The following is a 17,619-nucleotide window of genomic DNA, read 5'->3' on the forward strand; positions in this document are numbered from 1 at the left end:
CCTTCCAGCTCCTGCTTCTATGATTCTATGATTTCATTCATATTTTTAGTTGTAAAACTTCCATTTTTGTAGAAGAGATCCATACAAAGGCAGATTTTAACAAAATACCTGCTTTCATCTGTCTTGTTATTTATGGTGGAATTACCACACACACACACACAATTTGCTAGACTTTGAAGTTATGCCCTGTAGTAAGTCTTACTTTTTCTCACTTATGTCATATGGCACTCTCCTGACTGCAAAAATTCCCAACAGGCATATCCATCAAACAGCCAGATGCTTAATTGCTGTACTTGGACACACCAAATAAAGGGCTCCAAAGCATTATTATTTCACATTGTTTCAGGCACATAGAATGACTATTAAATATATATATATAAAAACAACATAAGAAAAGCTGCTACTATAATCAGCCATGGCTGAAGGCATTTCCTGTAGTTTGCTATCAAACTGGTTGTTTTTTCCATTACATCCTAAGTGAACTTCAGTAAGGTCAAGACACCAGAGAAAAACAAGACCAGAATATATCTTTAATCAACCAGAACTGACTACTCTAGTCTCTCTCAGATGTTTAGTCCAGGATTTCATCCCACATCTCTGAATTTCTTCCTTGAATCACAGATGCATAAACCAGGTCGGTATGAATTAATGATTTAGGTAGGTGTTTTCAGTGGCATTTAACTTGTTAGCCTTACACTTCCCCCAGCCTAAAGGACAGCTGACCTCATGCTGTGCAACAATACCCATATTAATTTAGTTTAATGTCAGTCCAGTAGGGTAGACAAGTTTTCATTCACAATCACAATACTGGGTCAAAAGCTTCCCTCAGTTGGAAGCCTATCATGACCCAGCAGTGTGCCCAGGAGACCAGGAGAGCCAATGGCATCCTGGCTGGTATCAGGAACAGTGTGGCCAGCAGAAGAAAGGAGGTTATTCTTCCCCTGTACTCAACACTGGTTAGGCCATATCTTGTGTCCAGTTCTGGGTCCCTCAATTCAAGAGAGATGTTGAGGTGCTGGAACGTGTCCAGAGAAGTGCAACAAAGCTGGTGAGGAACACAAGCCCTATGAGGAGAAGGCTGAGGGAGCTGGGGTTGTTTAGCCTGGAGAAGAGAAGGCTCAGGAGGGACCTCATTGCTGCCTAAAACAGAACGAGGGGACAGTCTCAAGTTATGCCAGGGGAGGTAGAGGCTGGATATTAGGAGGAAATTCTTCACAGGAGAAGAGATTTGCCATTGGAATGGGCTGCCCAGGGAGGTGCTGGAGTTGAGGTTGCTGGAGGTGTCAAGAAAAGTCTGAATGTGGCACTTAGTGCCATGGTCTAGTTGATTGGCTAGGGCTGGGTGCTAGGTTGGAGGCTAGCAAGGCTACTCCAAGGTCTCCTTGAAGCTTTCTCTTCTCCAGGCTGAAGAGCCCCAACTCTTATAGCCTGACCTCATAGAAGATGATGTCCTCATAGTATGATGAAGGGAAAAGCAAGCCATGCTTCCCAGCAGCTAGTAGGAGAACTCTGTGCTTTGGACCAGTTCTGTTACATAAGGCAGAAGTCCAGTCCACCCAAACACTGCAGTAAGATCAAAAGCCAATTCACCAGGCAACATTATTATCTATTTACTGAACACAAGAGAGGAGACTCAGTTGCAGCAAATGACTTCCCAAGCTCAACTAAAGTTCTGTTCTCCCTTGCCCTGTCCGCCTTTCTACTTTAGAAGTTTGGTAAAGATTCATTTTTTAATTCAGCTGAGGTTATTTGCCAAAATAAAACTAATGTCACTCACATAGATCCCCATTCCTCAGCCAAGGAACCAGATTGCAACACACTGAAAGAAAACACAGTGAAGATGAAGAGCTTTTAAAAGACTACAATCTGCTTGTAAAAGGTAGCACAAATCTTTTATATCCTCAATCATGTTACTAGGAACAAACTTAATCATCATTACTTTCAGGGAAAAACTAGGCACCATCCCTGGAGGTGTTCAAGAAAAGCCTGGATGAGGCACTTAGTGCCATGGCCTAGTTGACTGGCTAGGGCTGGGTGCTAGGTTGGATTGGATGATCTTAGAGGTCTCTTCCAACCTGGTTGATTCTATGATTCTATGAATGTGGCAATATGGAGAACCTACTTTATTACTTGCATTTGCCTTATTTTGCTTTTATCCCTGTGAGCAAACTCTACACAGTCTGCAAACTTGTAAAAAAAGAAGTTTGAGGAGGGAAAAAAAAAGCTTTTAGTCTGGCAACCACAACATGGGGCATACAATGAAATGCCCAAATACAGGTGACTGCTGAGTAGGTCATTAATGCACCAACATTCCAGGGCCTTTTCTGCACTAGCCATTGCCTCTGCAGTTTATGATGCCCAAAAAAGCATAAAGGAGAAGGGTTGCTGAAGGTTTTTACATAGAAAATAACAAAAAAAACCCTTTTCCCCCCCAGAATTCTCTTCCTATGCTCCCAAGGGTCACTTAGCAGCAAACAACTGCAGCTCCTAGTAGTAGGCAGACTCCTGTTAAAGCTCCATATCGTTTCCACGGAGAAAAAAAATGCTTTCTTAGTCATAAAAGAACTCTGCAGTGAACTTTTGTACAGACATTGGGTTTTTTTTCAACCTTGCTTTGGTCTCAGTTCAACCTCTAGGGTATTTTTATGGAAAGCCTTTCCACAGAGTATTACACCAAATGGACTAAATAAATCATGGAGCATAAACTGAAATTATCTAACTCAGTAGCAATGTTGCTTCCAATAAAAAAGTTTACTTATATGGAATCACTAGAAGAAAGTTTTAAAATATTTTTGCTTCTATTCTGATTTCAGTAACATAGTTTGCATGCCTAAACATCTCCTTACACAGTCATGTGGTCAGAACTCGATGTGATGGTTAGGCTGTTCCCCACCCCCCCCACTTTGGAAATCACCCAGACTAGACTCAGCCAGCTCTGGGAATTGAATGAAGCTCTGGAAATTGAATGAAGCTTATATTTACAGCTGGCACAATATACAAGCAGATATTTACAGTATATACAGTTAAAGACAGAAATAGACAAGGTAAAAGGGAATACAGAAACACAACAGCCCTCCCAGAAACCTGAGTCCCCAGAAGGGGCTCCCAACCACCCCTTCACCTTCCCCCTACCCCTCTCAACCTTACCCCAGTCCCAAGGAAGAATGGAGGTTCAGCCAGGGGGTTAGGAAGCAAAGTGGCTTAGTCCAAAATGGAGGGTGAGGTTAGAGAGTAAGATGCAGCTCAGCCAGCAGCCCAAGTGAGAGTGGTTATCTAATGTTTTTATTTCTTGTTCCTATACATCTCAGCAAGCCTGTGAGGGAAGTAGACATCACCATTTGTTTTCCTTTCACAGCCTGTAATCTAGTTCTCCTCACCAAAACATTCTACCTTGCTTCAAACTAGCACACTCAGGAAGGGTATGTAGGCTCTTCATTTAAAACCTTTTCCAACCCTACTGCACTTCCCAAGGATCAAACTAGAAGCAGTCAACTACAATTTAACAGATTTCTGCAAAAAACCCTTGTAAAAAACAGTGAATCTATTTTGCTTTTTTCAACCCTCCAAAAGGTTACACAGATAACACTTCTCTCTTTCCCAATTCTGTGGAGTTGACAACTTCCTGTTATGTTTGATGCAAGATTATTTATTTGCCATTCTGCTATGCTTGATGCAAGATTATTTATTTGCCATTGGAATGGGCTGCCCAGGGAGGTGGTGGAGTCACCGTCCCTGGAGGTGTTGAAGAAAAGCCTGGATGAGGCACTTAGTGCCATGGTCTGGATGACTGGCTAGGGCTGGGTGCTAGGTTGGACTGGATGATCTTGGAGGTCTCTTCCAACCTGGTTGATTCTATGATTTCAGTGGAGGGATTCTGGCAAAATTGATAAGATTCTTTATTATATGCCTGTAGAGTATAAAGATGATGTCTGGGGGGAAAAAAGGGGAGTTTCTTGCCCTTCTCTGTTGATCCATACAGAAACTAAACTCCAGGAAGCTTGTGTTTCACACTGATGGTTCCAATTCCAAATGCTGGTTCAATATGTAATTAAATAGGGGTATGATCGTTAACACAAGGAGCTACATCTTAGAAGATATTGTTTTAACACTACTACTGTGCAGCAAAAGCAAGTTACTTTTGCTCCCAACCTCTGCCAGAAAGCTACACAAACATTCCTACAGAAGCTTTTCTTCTGCAGGAAGTTTAGCTCCAGCATTGTTTCAAATGTAGCTCCTGCAGACTTCCCCTCTTGCCTCCAGAAAACATGCTTGGGAATGCTACTTCAGCTGTGGTGCCAATGTATAATGTCATCACCTAAAATCTATTTCTCCCAGACACTTTGCTATTTGTAACAAATATAAATGCAATGGGAAAGTGTCTCATAGGTTAGTCACATGAAGTAAAATGTGGCATGAATTATGAAATTTATAGTGCTCACTTTTGCCAACATCAAGGTTATCAGAGTGCTATGCCAATTTCCTGCAGCCTCTCTCTGAAGATAGAGGTTACTGGTAAGAGTCTAACAGACCAGGAGAAATGAGAGAGGCAGTTCTAGATACAAGATTTGGGAGGCTAAAACATGAAAAATAAATATATATACTGACCCCGAGAAATTATCTTTGTAAGTCCTATTTCCCCAGCCACTAGGTCTCTTCTCAGACACCTGCTAATCAGATCTTATGCTCTGACAAGATCAGAAATTATGCCACAAAACTCCCAGAGATGTGTGTGGGCAAAGACTAGGAAGACATCTAATTATATAGCTTACAGAAGAACTATTTTACATTAAATTATAATGTTCAGTAAACTCTCTTTCCATCAAAACTGCGCACACTGAGTATGACTTAAATCCACTGCAAAATTGCTTTGCTCTCTGGTGTGAGAATAACAATTTTGATAGATTGAATCTCTTACACATCACAGAACGCCAGAGGCTGGAAGGGACCTCCAAAACTCAGCCAGTCCAACCCCTCTGCCAAAGCAGGATCACCTAGACCAGATCACATAGGAATGCATCCATGTGGGCTTTGAATATGTCCAGAGAGGGAGACTCCACAACTCCTCTGGGCAACCTGTTCCAGTGTTCTGTCACCCTCACAGTGAAAATAATTCCTCTTTATGTTTAAATGAAACTTCCTATGCCTCGGCTTCCACCCATTGTCCCTTGTCCTGTCACTGGGCATCACTAAGCAGAGCCTGGCTCCATCCTCCTGGCACTCACCCTTTACATCAGATAGCAGCCTCTGTCTACTAATGTCATATATGATATACTGTTATTATGTATTAGTACATTCTGAATTCCAATGAAATATCAATCTCTCAAAAAGAATATCAAAACACTTTAAAAACAAAAAGAGAAGTTTCAGAAGTTGTGCCATATCCCAAAGACACATATATGAGTCATTAAACTTAGCACAGCCCAGCTCTGAATCAAGTGAGGATATTAGTTTAGAGTCTCTAGCAATTTGTAGCATTGTCTTAAGACTTAATAGTAGAGCAAAGGAAATATTAAGGGGCACTACAGTATGATTCTTAACGCAGACTGAGACTTTGAATCATGAGACAAAGTATCCGATTAGCAACAAATGGTACAGCTCAACCCTTTACTGTCCATCCTGCTGCAGGCATCATCCCTTCCTCTTTCTTTCATATATCCATATCACCATCACTCCAATGAGGCAAACATTTTTTTTCTATGGCAGGATTTGGGGATCTTAACCTAAATCTGTCTGGGATTTGGCTTATAAAGACAATGATCTTGGCCAAACTCAGAGCAGCCATAGCTGAGCAAGGAAGAAAAGGCCACAGAGGTAATTGCTTATACCAGATTTGTCACTAGACTATCTCTAGCTTTATAAGCTTCAGCTGACTAACACCACTTAATGTTTTGTTGTTATCAATACACAGAGAATTCCCAGGATGCTAGTTCAAAGTTTCTTCAGACCCTTTTGCTCACGGACAGAACAACTTCTACTCAACCTGCAAATGATTTAAAAACTGTAACCAAATCCTTTTCCTTTTGGGTCAGTCACAGAAAACCAGAACTTCTGTCCTACCATGTGTGCAAGCATATCACTCTCATCTTGTGGGGGCTGACAAAGGATTCCCTCCTTTTTCTTTTGTGGTTTTTCAAAAGGTGAAAAGGGAGCCTGCCTAAACTCAAAGTTTGGGGCATTTCTTCCTTGATTTCTGCAGAAACCAGCTTACAGTTTTGGCAGAGATAGCTTCAACGAGCTTGCAACATACTGCTTTTAGCCTTGTGCAAAGGAGCATGCTGCTGACCTGCTGTCTACTTTCCTAATTCAGTGTTTGAAGATCCTTTTATGCTATCAAGTATTTAAACACTTCCACACACACGAGAATCAGGGCCTCTTTGAAATAATTATAGTCCCTTCAGCCTCATTACAGATTATCAGCAAACAAATTTGCACACATTTCCTTCTCAGTATACAGTAGCATAAATGCTTGCTGTCCTCTCATTGGTGGTTAAGGTTAGGTCACTATGTACTCAGGCAGTTTCTTAAGTGCACATTATTTTTGTTCCACAAGTGCTCTTTCAGAGTTGTTTCAGATTTATTGATGTTAGGAAGCTTTTATGTATCCATTATCCACTTAATTGAGTACAGTAATTCCAAATTCCATCTGACTCATTATTTGTTTGTTAGAATACATTTAAGCATTTTAAAAAGTGGGTATTAATGGACCATGCTACCTCCCTTGGAAACCTTATAATGAGTCAAGGAAATACCCAGTGAAGTGCTATAATGTTTATTTGCTACTACTTAATTTTACCCTTAATGGTTTGTGTTTTGAACACATGAAGTTCCTTAGTTCAGGTTATTAGTGACCAAGCTTTCTTTGGTTACTTTCCTCAGGACCCTCCTTGTGCATTATTCAGTTTCATACCAAGGTGCACCCATACCAGCCGTCTACTGCTGAAGCCATCCCAACCTTCCTTTCCCTTGGAGGGCAATCACATACCCTAAACCTGGAATACCTTGTGGAAGAACTTTTATGACTGCCACTGTCAAATCTACATTTAGAAAAATATGTACATAACTGCACATAGAATTTGCATCTGACGTGCTTTGAAGGATGGTATTTTCTCTGATTTTCATACATCATCAGAAAGAATAACAGAACATCCATCCAGGTTGCAAAAGCCCCTCAAGATCACAAAGTCCAACCTAGAACCCTGCTCTATAAGATTCACCTTAAACCATATCCCTAAGCACCACATCCAAACGACCCTTAAACACATCCAGGGTGGGTGACTGCACCACCTCCCTGGGCAGCTCATTCCAGTGCCTGACCACTCTCCCTGTGAAAAATGTTTTCTTAAGTCCAATCTAATCCTCCCCAGTCTCAGCTTGAGGCCACTCCCCCTTGTTCTATCCCCAACTACCTGTGAGAAGAGACCAGCTCCAGCCTCTCCACAATGTCCCTTCAGGTAGCTGTAGACAGCAATGAGATCTCTCCTCAGCCTCCTCTAGCTCAAACTAACCATCCCCAGCTCCCTCAGTTGCTCCTCATAAGATTTATTCTCCAGGCCCTTCCCCAAGTCCATTGCTCTCCTCTGCACTCGCTCCATCACCTCCACATCTCTCTTGTATTGTGGTGCCCAAAACTGAACACAATACTTGAGGTGTGGCCTCACCAGAGCTGAGTACAAAGGGACAATCACCTCCCTACTGCTGCTGGCCACAGCATTTTTAATCCAAGCCAGGATGCCATTGGCCCTCTTGGCCACCTGGGCACACTACTGGCTCATATCCAGCTCCTGTCTATTACAACCCCCAGGTTCCTTTCTGCCAGGCAGCTCTCCAGCCACACTGCCCCAAGCCTGCAGCATTGCTTGGAGTTGTTGTGGCCTAAGTGCAGGACCTGGCATTTGGCCTTGTTGAAACTCATCCCATTAATGCTGGCCCATTGATCTAGCCTATGCAAGTGCCTCTGCAGAGCCTCTCTACTCTCATTCAAATCAACACTGCCACCTAACTTGGTGTGGTCTGCAAACTTACTGCTGACACACTCTGTGTCTGAATCAAGGTTGTCAATAAAGATGTTAAAGAGAAGTAGTTCCAGAAATGAAAGTGTGGAGCAAAAAGCACACCTGTGTAAGTAGTAGCACTATCCTAGCCTCTGCCCTTTATTCTTTTTCTCTCTCTCCTGTTTTGCTACTAAAAACAAATTCTAGATGCAGGAGTGGAGAAGTGAAGACCTATCTGGTGTGTACATTGTGAGAAGAGATGTTGCTTGGGCTTCTGCTGGATGCTGCCCTAGGCATTCTTTTGAATGGAGAGCATTACATCCCCACCAAAAGCAGTCTTGAAGGTGTCAACATGTAATTTAGTGATGATAGGAAGAGTCTCTCCCTGGTGCAATCCACCCCTGAGTGTATCATAGTGAAGAAATGACACAAGCTAGAATTTCAGTGAAAGCTGGCCTTGGCCTTAGTGCCACTCCTGCTTAGCCCTGCTCCATATCTGCTTCCTCCACATGTAGTCAGTGCTGCTGAAATGATGAAGGCAGCATATTTCTGCCACTGTCTGCTGGTCTGGGCATCCAAGGAGACAGGCAGGCATTACTTCTGACATGAGAAGGTAAACTGACTCATTTCTACTCTGGCCTTGTTACCCCCACCCCAGTTTTCTGCTCATTTTCACCACAGTCATGGTCACCTGATCCATTCTGTATCATAGAATCACAGAACCATAGAATCAGTCAAGGTTGGAAGGGACCACAAGAAACATCTAGTTCCAATTCCCCTTCCATGGGCAAGGACATCTCACACTAGATCAGGCTGTCTGGAACCTCATCCAGCCTGGCCTTAAACACCTCCAGGGGTGGGGCTTCCACCACCTCCCTGGGCAACCCATTCCAGGGTCTCACCACCTTCATGCTGTAGAACTTCTTCCTAACATCCAGTCTGAATCTACCCATTTCCAGCTTTCTTCCATTCCCCCCAGCCCTATCACTACCTGACAGCCTAAAAAGTCCCTCCCCAGCTTTCTTGTAGGCTCCCTGTAGATACTGAAAGGCCACTGTAAGGTCACCTCAGAGCCTTCTCCTCTCCAGACTGAACTCCCCTCTCCCGGCCCAAACTCCCTCAGTCTCTCATCACAGGAGAAGTGCTCCAGCTCTCTCATCATCCTCGTGGCCCTTCTCTGAACACCTTCCAGCACATCCATACCCCTCTTGTAATAGTGGCTCCAGAACTGGATGCAGTACTCCAGGTGGGGTCTCAACAGTGCGGAGGTTCCCTTCCCTTCCTGTTTACCCTCACTAGACTGCATTTAGACCATCTAAGGTCTTTCTGATGTTGCTCTGGTGGCAGGAGAGACTCAATGTATTCCCCCATATGCTGGGGCTCTTATTGACTGCATTGTGCCTGTTGTAGTTTATTAGGCCATTTTAGTGAACACTATTATTTACTTTCTTACATTTAAACACAATTTGTCACCTACAGAGGCTTTTGTGCAGTTTTCTGAAGTTTACAGTACTAACTCAGTTGCATTAGCTTTCAGATTGGCTAAATTTCATTCTCCATAGCTTTTTGCAATGGTGAGCAAAGTAACATATGGCTTTTGCTAACAGTGCTATCTCAAACGTGATGGTTTTCCATTTTAAAAGAAATATATTTTCAATCTTAAAAGTCAAGTCAAGGTCCCAAATCATCCAGGAAGTTGCACACATCATGCATATGAATGGTCTCACTGAATCAAAATCAGCCTATGAATACAGCCTATGAATATGATCTGCATACAGAAATGTTTGCTGGAGAGTACCTAAGTGATAAGCTCTTCTATAACACGGAGGTGGATAAAAGGAAGAAGAGCAATGCTAAAAATGCTAGACAACCTTAACAGAAAATCTGACTGATACACTTTGGTAAAGATATTTGCACACAACTTTTCCCATCTTTTGGTCAGAACTTTGTTACTTTTGGCTCAAGGTTTGCCTTTATTATCTTTGCCTCCTCTTCTCTTCTTCCTTTTACTCACCTCTGTGTTACAGAAGAGCTTATCATAGTATCATATGATCCAATGACTATGATTCTATGATCCTGTGACTATGATTCTATGATCCAATGACTATGATTCTATGACTATGATTCTATGGTCCAATGACTTTGATCCAATGGCTATGATTCTATGATAAGCTCTTCTATAACATGGAGGTGGATAAAAGGAAGAAGAGCAATGCTAAAAATGCTAAACAACCTTACAGAAAATCTGACTGATACACTTGATAGAGATATTTACATACATTTTTTCCATCTTTTGGTCAGAACTTTGTTACTCTTGGCTCAAGGTTTGCCTTTACTATCTTTGTTTCCTCTTCTTCCTTTTATCCACCTCTGTGTTATAGAAGAGCTTATCATAGAATCACATGATCCTATGACTATGATTCTATGATCCTATGACTATGATCCTATGATAAGTTCTTCTATAACATGGAGGTGGATAAAAGGAAGAAGAGCAATGCTAAAAATGCTAGACAACCTTAACAGAAAATCTGACTGATACACTTTGGTAAAGATATTTGTATACAGCTTTTCCCATCTTTTGGTCAGAACTTTGTTACTTTTGGCTCAAGGTTTGCCTTTATTATCTTTGCCTCCTCTTCTCTTCTTCCTTTGATCCATCTCTGTGTTACAGAAGAGCTTATCACAGAATCATAGAATCATATGATTCTATGATCCTATGACTATGATTCTATGACTCTATGATTCTATGACTATGATTCAATGACTCTATGAGTCTATGACTATGATTCTATGATCCTGTAAGATTCTATGATTCTATGATTCTATTGACTATGATTCTATGATTCTATGATTTTCTGTTAAGGCTGTCTAGCTTGGAACTGGTGTACGTGTTTCTGCAGCAATAAAGCTGTGCCTCAGAATCCTGCTCTGGCAGGGGGGGTTGGCCTAGATAATCTTTTGAGATCCCTTCCATTCTGTGGTTCTGTGAATTTGATGAAAAATACAGGGGTTGCCTTGTGCCAGGGCATTTCAGTTTTACATGTGCCATAGCTCTAGCGGATTTTTTCTTTTGCGTGTTTCTCAGTTAGAGCCTTCTTATCAAATGCAGAAAGATAACACACATTTCTTCCTGTTATAAAACAAAGACATCAATCATCTAAAATTGCTGACATTCACCCCGAATTAAATGCAAATATGCTCCACAACATCTTGCTGCTATTATCTGTTGAGAAGAGCTGCCGCCCTTTCTACTGGGTGTACCGGAACATGGCTGCGCTCACAGGAATGTAAACTTGGCACCAACCCGGGCAGATTCCCACTCCCTGCCCCTCTCATTTAACATTAACTCACTCCTCTGCTGTTATCAGAAGGTAAAGGTCATAGCTTTGTTTACACAATACAGCACTATACAAACTGTCATTAAACAAGAAAATCTTGCACCAAATAAACATGAACCAAAAAAATAATGCTGACCTCGCTGCTGGGAACTCCCCTTGGAAGTACCTCCTCATTCCCAAAGTGAGGTCAATGGTGCTGGTCCATCCCTCTAAATATTAACTGCCCAGCACGGCTCTTCTGTGTACCCAGCTCCCACGCAAGAGCCAACTAAGGGCTTTCTTATGTTCCAAACCCAGGAGAACTTTAGAAAGCATCCTACTGTTGGCAAGGCTGCGTGGTTTATATCCTATTCCCACAGCCCTTACTCATCCTTCCACAGCTGGAAACCTTGTCAAAAGCTCTCCTATATGACAGCAGCCTTTAGCACAATACATAAACTGGGCAGATGGCAGGGTGGACTCCCTCTGTCCAAATGCCAGAAGCCTGGGAACCAACCCTCCTTCCTGCTTCTCATCTCCCTCAGCTTCACTCCTCTCCACCCCAGCCCACTGCCTTTTCCTGTGGGGAAGACATCCTGCTTATTTATGCATTTTGTGACTGCTGGCCTGCCTAGATCATGCAAGAAAAAGTGCAAAGAGGGCAGGAGGCCACCAACTAAAATCTTGTCAGAGCTCACGTTCAGTTTCAGACACCAGAGCAGGCAGAGCAGAGTATAGATGTGATCTGGGATGCAAAGCTGGCTAGGAGCAGTGGTCAAGTGGTGTGGCTTGCACAGCAGATCACAGAGACACTGGAACTCAGACACACATTTGCAGCACAATTCCTTCCTTGCTTCCTGCATTTACCAAAGGTGATGGAAATAGTTTGTTGCTCACTTGTGCCAGAAGGCAAACTGTAACTTCTCTGTGGCAGACTCCTGCAATGTAGGAGTTCATGTTCATGTAGAGAAGTGCTTGAATTCACAATGTTGCTGTGCTTATATCTGGATATGTTGTATGAGGGTACAAGATCTTTCTCTTCTTCATGGACCAGAGCTCAAGCAACAATTTGACTTTTAGCTGTTTAGAGCTGCAGTGTGATGATTTTTACATGCTTAACCCCAAATTTAAATCAAAACGCTTTGCATCTAGCTTTGTATTTTACAAAGAAAAAGAAAAGGTGGGGGGAAGGTGAATTCTATTTGCTGCTGCCACTCAGAAAGAACATAGTTAAGGTAACCTGGGAGAATGACGACTTTTAACATGTTAACCACTGACCATGCAACATTTACATCAGCTTAAATATAGCTCATCATTACTGTGCCAAGGTTGCACTGAATCATACAACCACCAGTGAAGTCAGACTTTCTAAATAGTCACATAAAAACACACAAATGAAAATACCTTTAATTTTAGGTAGCTCTCCTTTCTGAAACACTGGTATGTGGTGCCTTGATAAATGGAAATGCCAGTGAAAATGATCACTCATGGAAAAATTCAGTGAGTGTTCAAACAAGTTCGTAGGGTATTTGTGCATGGAATAAAGCCTGGAGGTATTCTAGGATTGGCACCAGTATATTTGCATTTGCCTTCTCCTTAATTCATTGTTAATATATCCTTCATCACAACCAACATACTAATTACAGAATGGGCAGCAAGCTGCAGGCTGGATTATTACTTCACATTGCTGAGGAACTCAGTTGGAAAGAGGACTCCCCTGTGACCAGGTGTTGTGTGATTTGAAGGCAACAAAAACAGCAGGATAACCCAAAGCAGACGACACTCATTTCTCATTTTTCTGCCTCTCAGGTGAACTGAAATTTTGTACATGCAGTTTCCATCTTTTGTATCTCAGTGAGAGCAGTCTGCTTGGCTACTGGAATGGTCTTGGAGCATGTCAGAGTTCCCACAACATGCAACTACTGGCCCTTCAGGTCTTCACTGAAACAAAGTTCATCACTCACACAGTTATTCCCTAAATCAAGTATGAACTAGGAGCGTCAATATTTATGTTAATGAAGTGGTACCCCATTCTGGTGCTGTTGTTCCTGCCTGGAGAGACACTAGTTTTTTTGTCATCTCATCTGAACTTCTAAAACAAGAGCCAGAAACGTCCTTCCAAGTATTTCTGCCCTCAGCCCAAAAACTGCAGGTGAAACAAGAGGATGTATCATCTACGCACGTCTGCAGAACATGCACAGGAATGTTGAAAGCCAGTACAAGAGGGCAGTATGAAACTGGCAGTTCTTAACACCCAGTTTGTTGCATCTTCCCCACATGAATGCAGATATTAAGTTGATTATGACTGGGTTTAAGTACACCAGGGGGTCAGATTCAATCTCTTTGGGTCCCTTCCGACTCCTGATATCCTGTGATCCTTTAACTCCAGGGACAGATGACAGTGAGCATAGTCCACAACCTTTCATCACCAAGTTCAATGTCCATCTCAGCTCACAAGCAAGATGAGATTCATAGCCTAGTCCTTAATTCCTGAAGCTGGGATACATTTTTTTTCCAAAGTGGTGCAATTGCACAGCACAAACAGCAACGATTGCCAGAAATGTCTGATTGACTGTACTTGTATTATCAGGCCTCAGCTTGACATAATGCCTGAATAACTGAAGGTCAGATGAGAGAGAAGGTGGCAAGGATAATGCAAATACTTTTATCAAGTTGTTGAAGTGTTTTTGACACAACAACAGTAGCATTCTACTCTTAAAAATGCCACACTGAAAACTGCACCTCACTAAATGCACCTCACATGAGATGCATTTAGTAACAGCAGCATATTTGTCTATAAAAATGTGAGGTTCATCTTTATTTCCAGCACAAACTTGGTAAGCAGAAGGAAGGTGTGGAATTCCAGTGAGCACACAGATAATTGGGTAAGACTGGGAACAATTGCTAGGCTAGATGCAAAGATGTGAAGCTACAGAATAATTTCTATTGCCAAACAGGGAGCAAGTTCTCTCCTTCAACTTCAGAGAAAATGAGGATAAACTAGTTATTATAAAAGATGACCATTTGCTATTATCATAGCACTTTCTAAACATCTAACCAACAAGCCAAAGCCTGAGCTAAAGCTAGTTATTTACTGCCAAAAATACAACTCTGTTTAGCTCAAAACAAATAGTTCCACATACATGGCTGAAAAAAGATCAGAAGCTATAGCAGTTATTTTGAAACCTGCATTGCCATCAAACAGTTTATTTATATATTCCCCACTTCTCTTGTGAAGCATTGCCTACACAAGCAGCATTTCCCACTTAGGAGAATAACCATTAATTTAACTCCACAGTGTTTTTTCTAGAGATATAATTACACAGAAGACAAGTATTCCTTATTAAACTAAGTGAAGACATGTTAGGCAGTTATGACTGGTAGTTATTCAGGAGCAGAGTTTTTCTTTTCTCTTCCCAGCCTCCTCCTCCTACCCTACCCCCTTTTCTTTCCTTATTTGTCAGCACATAAGACCTTTGGAGAGGTAAAGGAGTGACTTGATCCATGGCAATAAGTGATGCAGTATAGAATAATCAGGCTGATACTGTTCCGCGGAAGACAACTATTCTAACATACACTTGCCAGCAACAAATGCATTCTCCCAGGGCCTGGCACACTAGGAATGGATTCTGACATCTTCTTACATGTAATTCTTTGAAGTTAATCCCTACCTTCTTCCTTCTGCTTGCATTTTATAGAATAAGTGGGATTCACCTTCTACGAATTGTTGACGCTCCCAGTATTGCCTTGTCGGGAAAATGAGTTACTCTTATTGACACAACACACCCAAAAGCCTGTGTCAAAGTAGAATCAGCTTAAAATGTTCCTATTGCTCCTCCTGTTGCTTTTTAAAGTTTCTGCTTTCATCATACAACTCATTTTCTCGCCCTTAGTTTGCCTCTTCTGACAATGCTTCCATTCTAACACGCCGCTTACAATTTTAGTGCTTTACTGTACCATGCCAAAGACATGTCAACACAGCGGCGGAATCAGAAGTTGAGAGTATCTTGCAAAGTTTAAATTACAAAGCATTGTCTCATCAGAATGACATTTCTTTTGGGAGTGAAGTATTTTGACAAGAAAGAGTCATATAAAGAACACAGGAATACAAAGTGATTCAATGCGCCTGGGAGCCAACACACAGCAGAAGCGACAGAGAAGACAAAGGAAAAAATGGAGAAGCTCAAGACTTTCTATGGAAACAAAATGTCATGATCCCTCAGCTTTAAAAGTCTCCCTTGTGATGAATCATAAATATTGAAGTTCCCATATTTAACTATCTAAATGTACAAATACATAACTTTGGAAATAAATGCAGAGAAAGAATAGGAAATGTGAACGGGCAGGGCAGCAAAGGTAAGAAATATGCAGATCTTCAGCACTTGAAAACACACTACCTGAAGGGACGTTGTGGAGAGGTTGCTGCTGGGCTCTGCTCACAGGTAGTTGGAGACAGAACAAGGGGGAATGGTCTCAAGCTGAGACTGGGGATGTTTAGATTGGACATTAGGAAAAAGTTTTTCATGGAGAGAGTGGTCAGGGACTGGAATGAGCTGCCCAGGGACGTGGTGGAGTCACCCACCCTGGATGTGCTTAAGGATATGGATGTGGGGCTTAGGGATATGGTTTAAGGTGAATCTTGTAGAGCAGGGTTCTAGGTTGGACTTGGTGATCCTGAAGGTCTTTTCCAACCTGCATGTTTCTGTGAAACCTATGGCAAGCGGTTGGGCCAAAAGTCCAATCCAGTATGTAACATCATACAAGTGTTCATAAAAGATGGAGATCAAGAGCCATAGCTAGCAAAAGTTCTCCAAAGAAAATGGGATTCTTGACTAAAAGACCACTTTGAAGAGATTTATTTTCCTCAGAAGACACAAGGTCCTGTTGTTTGCTACACACCTGGAAAGAAGATTTCTTCTCTGAGAAATTTCCATTTGAATGTCAGTTGGTGGGAAAGTCAATGACCTCTGATGGGTTACCACTCAGTCATGGTTAATAAACATTAAAACATCACTTTTTTTCTATTTCTTATACTCTTAAGATCAGCCTTAATATCATCCAGGGACGTGACAAATTCCACATCCTCACCTTGATGTTTCTGCTCAAGAAATCTGAGACTGCCTGTCCCTGAGATGACTACCCTAAATCAAAACTGATGGTGATGGTAAGAATATCAAGAGAATATAAAAATCCAACTAGATCCACAGAACCTGGAATTTTTAGTAGGCAAGACAGCCCTGTAATCCAAAACCTGTAAAGCATGCTGCTTGTGAAAGTCCAAATTCATCAGAAGAAATGACAGGCTGCTAAAAACAAATATAAAGAGAGAGGAAGGGTGAAATGACAAGATAAAGGACTTAATAAACACATGAACGTTTTCAAAGCAACTCCTTTCAACAACAAAAGCCTAGCCCCAAATGCATTCTTCACCAGAGTGCAACAACAACATGAACTTCTTGTGTGTGTGTGTGTGTGTGTGCGCACAGGTGCTGAAGATTAGAGACTGGGAGAGGGGGCAGAGGTTCATATGGACGCAGGGCACTTGTAAGCAAATCAAAGTTGTCTACAAAAAGCCACTTCCTGGTGGTGACTAAGCTTTCACCCAGTCAAGAGGAAGGGGCATAAGTAAAGCGTTGCAAATGACCATCCCGATTGTATCGGAGTGGAGACAACTAGGACAAACAAACTCAGGAAGTGTCAAGAGAGTTAGAAGCTGAGAGGAAATCTATGGCACAGAGAGGAAAGCGAAGAGATTGCGCCAATCCGCAGAAAGGTCACCCCTGGGTCATGCTGTGCCAACGCTTTTCAAAACCCACTTTATTTGGACTAGAACACAAAACTGGCACACACAGCTGGCGACTGCTGCAGAGGCTTTTCAAATGTTAACATTCTCAATGATAAACAGCCAAAAAAAGTTCTATGTAAGCAAATTGGAACAAACAACTTATCTAAAGTGGTTGCTAAGAGACACAGGGTTTCAGCCAAGACCAGCCACGAGCCTCAAGAACACTTCAGTTTTGATCCAGAAAAGTACCTGTAGATGACGCCGTGTTGGTGAAGAAACATGAGTGCTGATGTGACCTCTGCTGCATAGAAGCGGGACCGAGGCTCATCAAATTTACGTGAGCGCTGGATTTGAAACATTAAGTCTCCTCCATTTACATACTCCATGACGAAAAAGAGGCGGTCCTGAAATTAATTAAACAGTGTTACTTAGCTAAATTTGTTAGTCACACACAAAAGGACTGCTTGGAGCTGCACTTTGGGTGAGCGGAGTGCTTACATCAAGAAATGAAAGAAACAAATGCTAC

General features: G+C 42.0%; 1 protein-coding gene across 3 annotated transcripts in view; it reads right to left on the minus strand.

Annotated features, from left to right (window-relative positions):
* PRKCE (protein kinase C epsilon) overlaps window positions 1–17,619 on the minus strand; it is a 308,568-nt gene that overhangs the window by 40,572 nt on the left and 250,377 nt on the right. For all 3 annotated transcript variants that reach the window (XM_064158377.1, XM_064158380.1, XM_064158379.1), the window contains exon 11: window positions 17,343–17,497. In XM_064158377.1, the coding sequence (XP_064014447.1) occupies window positions 17,343–17,497 (155 nt within the window). The remainder of the gene's footprint in view (window positions 1–17,342; window positions 17,498–17,619) is intronic.

Source organism: Pogoniulus pusillus, chromosome 18 (assembly GCF_015220805.1).
Source record: "Pogoniulus pusillus isolate bPogPus1 chromosome 18, bPogPus1.pri, whole genome shotgun sequence".
NCBI lineage: Eukaryota > Metazoa > Chordata > Aves > Piciformes > Lybiidae > Pogoniulus > Pogoniulus pusillus.